This window comes from Podarcis raffonei, chromosome 15 (genome assembly GCF_027172205.1).
Source record: "Podarcis raffonei isolate rPodRaf1 chromosome 15, rPodRaf1.pri, whole genome shotgun sequence".
Classification (NCBI taxonomy): domain Eukaryota; kingdom Metazoa; phylum Chordata; class Lepidosauria; order Squamata; family Lacertidae; genus Podarcis; species Podarcis raffonei.
In genome coordinates, this window is record NC_070616.1 from 38,715,357 (window position 1) to 38,722,949 (window position 7,593).

Genomic DNA, 7,593 nt, shown 5'->3' on the forward strand with positions numbered 1-7,593 from the left:
TGGTCCACATCACTTGCGAGGCTGCCTTTGATGGGGGGGAGGGAGGGATAGAGAGATCGCGCACTGGTTTAGGGATGGGGGAGGAGAGGGAAAATTCTGCAGCCCAGCTGGTTTGAGGGGAGAGAGAGCTGTTGGGGGGGGGGAGAGAAAGGACTGGCTGATTCCATTAGACTGGTCATTTGATCTGCTTCAGCTGAAAAAAACTGGGCCTTTGATTCTTCCAGTTGAAAAGGTCAGTGCTGGAGAATGGGACGTGAACCCAGGTGAGTTGTGCCTGGAGACCTGCAGGCATTTGCCTCAGAGGGTAAAGACTCTGTGAGGTCAGGCCTCCTCCTTTCTCATGCCACCTTTTGAACAACCTGTCTTCTTACATCAACTAAGGCTGTTCCCAATTCATCCCCATCCCTCACAGGTGAGGACGGTGTTTTTCTTTTCACTTGTTCCAGATGAGCAAGGCCTCTGCTCAAATCCTCTATACTGCAAATCCAACAGGGAGATTTCCATCTCATTGGCCTCCCCAAGCTCTTCTTCTTTGCCTACAGCACCCAATTCCCTCAGCTTGTCCAGGGGACACCCAGAGGAGCCATGTTGGGTTGTCCTCCCCCCACTTGCAGGGTCCTCAGGATGCTGAGACCAAAGAAATGAGCGAGTCTGATATGGGGACCTTATGCCTGAGGGTGCTTCTTGAACTGGGGATGGCGCCAGGTCGGGGTGAAGAAGAGTGTGATCGAGAGGGACAGGATTGGGGTGAGACACATAAGGGGGAGGGTCCTCTTCTTCAGGATCAGAAAATACCGGGGGCAGGGACAGAAGGTTTATGCAGAGGAACCTTTTCTAAGACTGGCAGAAACTTGCAAGGCTTCCTCAAAGCAGGTTTCAACGTCAAATCATTCAACAATTCTCCATAGTCATGTTCATCCCATTTCCCAGTGTTCCTAAGGAACTCCAACAAATTCAAAATTCTGCCGCCATCTATCATTCCAAATTCAGGCCAAACAACAAGTTTACTGAGGACATAAAGGGGCCATTCCTGCTGGCAAAATTGCCTTACTTTTTGCTTGGTCCAGTTGGCCCCCAGCCCTTCCTCCAGGAGAGACCAGTTCTTTAGGACTCATCCCAGTGGACTACAAAGGGGCACCTTCCTAGACCAAGAACTCATCCTTTTTCTTCTCTTTTTTTCTAGGTTTTTGGTTATACTTTTAAAATGTATAAATTTCATAATTTTACAAGCATTTTAACATGTCAATGTTTGACTTCCTTCCCTCTGTTTCTGTGATTCCTTAAATTTATTTTTTAATATCTTCTGCATATCCAAATTCATCTACTTGCTCATTTAATTATCTATTTTAAATATACATTTTTATGAAACTGCAGGTTATTACAAGAATCTTACGCATGTTTTTTATCTGTTTGCTATTTACCTATAAATATTCAATAAACCATTTCTATTTTTTAATAAAAAGTTTGTTATCTTGATTTCTTATTCTTCCAGCAAATTTTGCCATTTCTGCATATTCCATTAAGTTTTTGTATCCATTCTTCCTTTGCTGGGACTTCGCTTCTTTCCATTTTGGGGCGAGTAGCATTCTTGCTGCTGTAGTAGCATACATAAATAAATTTCTATACAGTTTACATAGTGCTGTCGGTATAATTCCCCAAGGAAAAGCTTCTTGTTTTTTGTTTTTTTACAAAGGTTATTTTGAAGATCCTTTTCAATTCATTATATATAATTTCCCCGTAAGCTTTAACCACCTGTCAGAGGCTCAGGAGCAGAAGCACAGGGGAGAGAGCAAATAGAGAGCGGAGGAGAGGAATCCGAGGGGAGCGTAGGGGAATATGACAGTGACCCGAGAGATTCCATGAGCTTCTCCAGCGAATCAGAAGATTCCCAGAAGGGGGCGCCTATGGTAAGGGCAAGGGGGGTCCCAGGGGGGACGCACCAGAAGCAAGGGGCCAGCGGGGACTCCCAAGGGAGCAGCGGAAGAGCATGACAGGCTCCCCCACCAGAGTGCAGTGGGGGGGGGGGAAGAGTCACATGTGTCAGGACCAGCCTCTCCTCCAGCGGGGAGAGAAGATGAGTCAGGGCTGACCACGCCCCCATCGGAAAGTGGGGAAACGGAGGGGAGGTCAGGTCCAGCTAGCCTCCCCGAAGGAGGGAGCAGTGACACAAGTGTAACGGTCAGAAGGAAAGTGGGAGGCTGCGCGCGCGCGCCAAGTTCAAATGTGCAGGAGCGCGGGACAGCAGAAAACCCGGATTGGGAGCCAGGTCCTAAAGCCCGAAGGAGGGAGGGGGAAGAGTCAGGGGACTCAGCGTCAGAAGAGTCTAGGAAGGGTGAGACCCCGACTAGCAGGCGGACCCAGAGAAGGAAGGAACAGAGGAAGAGGTGGAGTAAGGCTAGAATCTTAAGCTGGTGTCAGGGGGGAGGAGATTCAGACGGAGCTTCGGCGGTCTAAGGTTACAGACGTAGCGTTGCACGCTGCGCGTGTGGAAGTGAAACTGAACTTCAATAAAGACTTTTATACTAAAGAACGAAGCAGCGTTGGTCTTGTGTGAGCTGGGACCTCGGGCAGCGCTGACACCACCACATATGAGAAAAAGAACCTTCTTTCTCTTTACCTTTCCAACACTTGTTTGATTTAGGTTTATACTTTTTATAGTAAGAGAACCCACACAAGCGACACTGACACAACCCCCCCCCCACATACAGTAAGTAGAAGAACAGAAGCATCCCCACCCCACCCCACTCACCACTGCCGCCCCCTCTTGCCCCTTTTTCTTCCTAACCTAACACTGTATGGAACACTAATGTCTCACAACAAATGAAGCTGATCTGTGGAAACCGCAACCTGAAAAAAGAGACAATGCACATATGTTTTAAAACTAATAATTCTTTAATGACACACACTCATATATATTTAAAAAGATAGAAGCAAAGGGAGAAGGACCCTGGAACCTATTCAGAAAAAGCTGTCCTGCCCGTGGGAAGGTAGATAGGGGAGACCTGGCACACCTAACCCCAATAAAGAGAACCCCCCAAAGATAAAATCCTACGAGGCCCAAAAGGAAGCCAAAAAGATAGAGAAAGGGGGCATCTGAGGGAACAAAATCACCTTGGAGGAATGGCCTAAAAAAACCACCCTGAAGTCAAACCTCCAGCCCACCCCATCAGGGGATGAAAGACACACAGAGCCTCTGGAGGAAAGGAAAACATCAAGCCAGGGGATGACATGCTCCTGAATGTCATTTCTGAGTGCTTGGAGCAATCGTGGTCCTCCTGGCCACTTTCACAGTTCAGCCCATCTGCAAAGGAGGGGTGGGCGTTGTAGAGGTGGCAGTCGTCGTAGCACCAGACTCCTTGATACACCTCTGCCCATTTCCTCTTCTTGGGCTCCTGCTGTCTGTCCTTGGCTGAGAAAGGCATCATAGGAAAGCGAATCGCCTGTGAGGAAGAGAACAAACTCCAGTCAAAGTCAGACCAACTTTGCACCTATGTGCCAATCCCTCCCATGCCAATTTGTAAGAGGGGGAAAGCCAGAGATTCCGGCTACACACCATGGAGGCAAAGGAAACTGTTGACCTCATTTTTCCTCTGCTACAGCGTCACCTATATAATGGCCAGGGAGGCTGGTTTAGTCACTTCGAACTGTAAGGGAGGGAGGGGGAAGCTGGACCATGTTGCACTCCCAATGACATCACCAGGGGGTGCAACAGAGTCATCCAAGGTCTATTATCCTTTGTAGTAACAAAAACAAACAAACAAACAAACAAACAAACAAACAAGACTTGTAGCAACACCTTGGGTTGCAGATTCCAAAGCAGCAGCAGCAGCAGCAGCAGCTGCAATCCCCCCCCCCCAGTGTGACAAATAAGGTTAAAATGGTCTTTAAAGGGTGTCACACAAAAAACCATCCTCCCCACCCCTGCCCCCACCCCTGAAGGGCCTCACCCTCCTTGCCTACTTCAGCTGGCCCAAACACTTTCACAAGTCTGGGGGGAGTCACGCTGCCTGCTGCTTCTCCCCAGCCCTGCGATTCCACGCCACAGCCACCCTTCCTCCCTAGAGGGGGGCGGAGGATGGCTATGGAAGGAGACCTAGACACAGTCCCAGTCCGGCAGGAAGCTTCTCACATGTGCACCAGGTGACTCTTGCACCACTGTCTTGCCATGAGATTTGAACCCGGGTCTCTCTGGTTCTAGTCCAACACTCTAACTGTCCCACACCACCCTGCCTCTCCCACCTTCCCAAGGAGAGGACCTGGGAGATGGCAGTGAAACAGAAAGTGGTGGTCGGAGCAGAAGGACTTGAATGAAGAAGGAGAGCCAATTACCCAAGGAGCTCAGCAGGTGAAGGTGGTCATTTCCCAGCCAGAATTCCGTCAGCTGGCTTCCAAAAGCTCTCTTCCAAGAATCCCAGTCCTGGTCAAAATCCACAGAGCCATCACTGGGCCTTTGGAACACCTGCAAGGACATGATGACAAGGTATCTTTTAGGCCTTCATTTGAGTCTTTTACATTTCATTGAATACAACCGTACATTCTTTCCTTGACTTCCCTTCCCCCTTCCATGGTTCTATTTCTTTCTCCATTAAGACTGGATGTGGCGTTTGCCCGTTCATTTAGAAAATGTTTGAACGTGGGGAGAGATAGGGTTAAAAATATAGACCAATAGGAAAGCCGGAGGCGGAGCCTACCTGTGTATAAAAGGGTTTAGCCCGAGGTTTGAGTGAGTTGTTGTTGGGAGTTGTTAGTGGGTAGTTGGTTGGCTTTAGTGGGTTGGCTGGTTGGGAAAGGCAGTTGGAGGAGCAGTTGGCAGGCAGTTGGAGATAGACAGGGCGGTGGGTTCTTGATTGAGGGGAGGTAGAAGAGATAGAGAGAGGAAAATAAGACTAAGAAAGTAAAGAGTAAGAACGTTTGGAATACTGTAACAGTTTGTGTCTGAAATAAAATACACTCTTCTTTATTAATTGAGAACCTGACTGAGGCTGAAGTGATTTTACCGGGGAGGACCTGGTTGGTGGCAGCGGATTAGTGGTGTACGGGTCAATAGTTTGTGAGACGACCGGGGGCTCCGTACGAACACCACAAAATTGGCGGCAGCGGCGTGATAAATAAATACGCCCGTGGTGGAATAAAAGAATATGTCTGTGGTGGGAGAAATAAATACACCTGTGATGGGATAGATTTATACGCCTGTGGCGGGATTGGTTTATACGCTCGTGAAGAGGAAGTTGGATCTGGGAGTGAGGTTATTTTGGCAGAGGTATTGGACTTGTTGGAAGAAGTGTCTGTGCAGGGCCAGTGTGAAGACCCAGTGCAAGGCTTCAAGGCCAAAGTCTAAAAGAAAACCTAGCCAGAAAGAATAACTTGGGGGGAAAACTTGGGAACTATAACTTGACTTGGGGAAAAAAATCTCTCAACTGACTCTATTTTGCTGTCAGGCCACAAGTGCTCAATATGCCACCCAAAAAGTCAAGAAATCCTGTTAGGGAACCAACCTATGGAAGCTCTGAGGGAGAGGAAAATGGGAATCCTCAGGGAGAAGGGCAGAGTTTAGAGGAGATATCAGAAATTCCTTCTGAGGCAGTAGAGCCTAGACTCTCTTTAGAATTTGAAAAATGGAAGTTGGAACAGGAATACAAATTTAAATTAGAGAAAAATTAAGGCTGAACAAGAAATTTAGAGAAAAAATTAAGGCTGAACAAGAAAGACATAAAATGAAAGTTGAACAAGAAAAAGAAAGGTAAAATGAAAGGTGAACAAGAAAGAGAAAGAGAAAGGGAGCAGTACCATCTGTGGGGAAAAGAGATGCAATTTCAGTTAGAAATGCAGAAAATGGAATTGGCATCTGTGGAAAACCAAAATAATAATAATAGCACAAATGATCAAAGTCAGGTTAAGATAGACCTCAAGCGTTTTCCTGAGTTCAAAGAGAAGGATAATCCGGAGGCTTTAACGTCTCATTTGAAAGAGCATGCAAAGATTTCCAAGTAAAAGATGAGGAAAAAATGATAATATTAAGGGCTAGAATTAGTGGAACCTTAGCTGAAATATATGCACAAATGCCAGAAGACCAGTCTAGAAATTTTGACATGTTTAAACAATTAATTTACACCCGATTTGGAATCGCCTCAGAACAGTTAAGAAAGAAGTTCAGGAGTGTGACAAAAGTGAGGGAAGAAATGTTTGCTCAACTTGGAGCCAAAATTTCAAATTACCTCACAAAGTGGCTAGAGCAGGAGGGTGCCGATTCAGTTCAGAAGATCAGGGAGATTATAGCGCTTGAACAATTTTATACAACCATCAATGAGAAATTGAAATATCTGGTAAAAGAATGACATCCCAAAACTATACAGGAGGCAGCCACTTTAGCTGACCAAATTGATGAAATTAGAGACCATGGATGTGATGGTCTGAAATTTGGTGGGAAAGTGTGGGAGTACCCCAAAAACAAATTTCAATATGTCAAGGAAAGCCCTACCTCAGTGACAAATAAGGGAAATATGCCACAAACTAAAAGTCCAACTGACAAGGCCCTGACTAACATTGGTCCCACTGAAGGAGAAGGAAATAAAAATAATTATACTGGGTACAGGGAAATAAAGTGCTGGATGTGTGGTAAATTAGGCCACAGGAGTTTGGACTGCGGGGATGGAAAGGGTAAAACTGTGAATTTGGGTTCTCAAAAACAGACTTATTGTATCCACTCAGTGGCGCAGGAAGAGGCTAGGCAGGTTGCGAAGGAAACCGAGGTTTTAGCTAGGCCTGAGCCTGAGGAAAATTTTGAAGCTCGTGTGGTACAATGCTACTTGATTAAACAGGATAGTTTCCTCTTGAGAAATGCTGGGGAAAATTGCTAGATCTGGAGGGTTTCGACAACAGGTTCGGTTGGCACACCTACTTGTGGCACGGAAAAAGGAAAGTACATAAGGGATTCGAAAACCACATCTTTCGAGGCCCACTAATTGAAATATGGGAAAGGTACAAAAACCTGTTGGAGCCTAAAGTTCCACACTGGTTATCACCTCTTGAAGTGTTAAGTGTGAAAAAGATTAATATGAGAAGTAACTGGGTAACATACAGCCAATTATTAATTAAAGAAGGTGGGAAATGGAGATTGAAACCTTATGGGCAGGTTAAAGAACTAGTATTTGATTGGCTACAGTATTTCCAAATAAATGCAATGTTTAAAAAAGACAACAAAGAAAGAGGATATGTGGATAAAGACTCTAAATTTCAGACGGAAATTATAGACAATGATGTGAAAACTTTATCTAAAATGTATAAGATGTTGTTAGATTGGAATTTAGTAGATGAGGAAGTCAAGTCCGTTATGATTCACTGGGCTAGAGATGTGGGGCATAGTATACAATTTGAAGATTGGGAAAAACTGTGGAAAGATGGATTAAACTTTACAGCATGTACGACAATAAAAGAAAATGTCATGAAGATGTTTTATAGGTGGTATATAACACCTATAAAATTATCGAAAATGTACAAGGTTTGTAATAAGTGCTGGAAATGCAAAGACAAGGAAGGCTCCTTTTACCACATGTGGTGGGAGTGTAGAAAAGTGAAAGAATTCTGGGAAAAAAT

General features: G+C 45.4%; 1 protein-coding gene across 2 annotated transcripts; it reads right to left on the minus strand.

Annotated features, from left to right (window-relative positions):
* Positions 1–2,933: 2,933 nt before the first annotated feature.
* On the minus strand, positions 2,934–6,844 carry LOC128402842 (ficolin-2-like). Of its 2 annotated transcripts, none has more exons than XM_053367236.1 (3): positions 6,479–6,844; positions 4,330–4,459; positions 2,934–3,409 (listed from the first exon to the last, which is right to left on the minus strand). In XM_053367236.1, exons 1-3 carry the CDS (start codon positions 6,542–6,544, stop codon positions 3,126–3,128), a joined length of 480 nt encoding a protein of 159 aa, XP_053223211.1. In that variant the 5' UTR covers positions 6,545–6,844; the 3' UTR covers positions 2,934–3,125. The 2 variants fall into 2 exon arrangements, with proteins under 2 accessions (XP_053223211.1, XP_053223212.1); XM_053367237.1 differs by having other exon boundaries at positions 3,179–3,440.
* Positions 6,845–7,593: the final 749 nt, after the last annotated feature.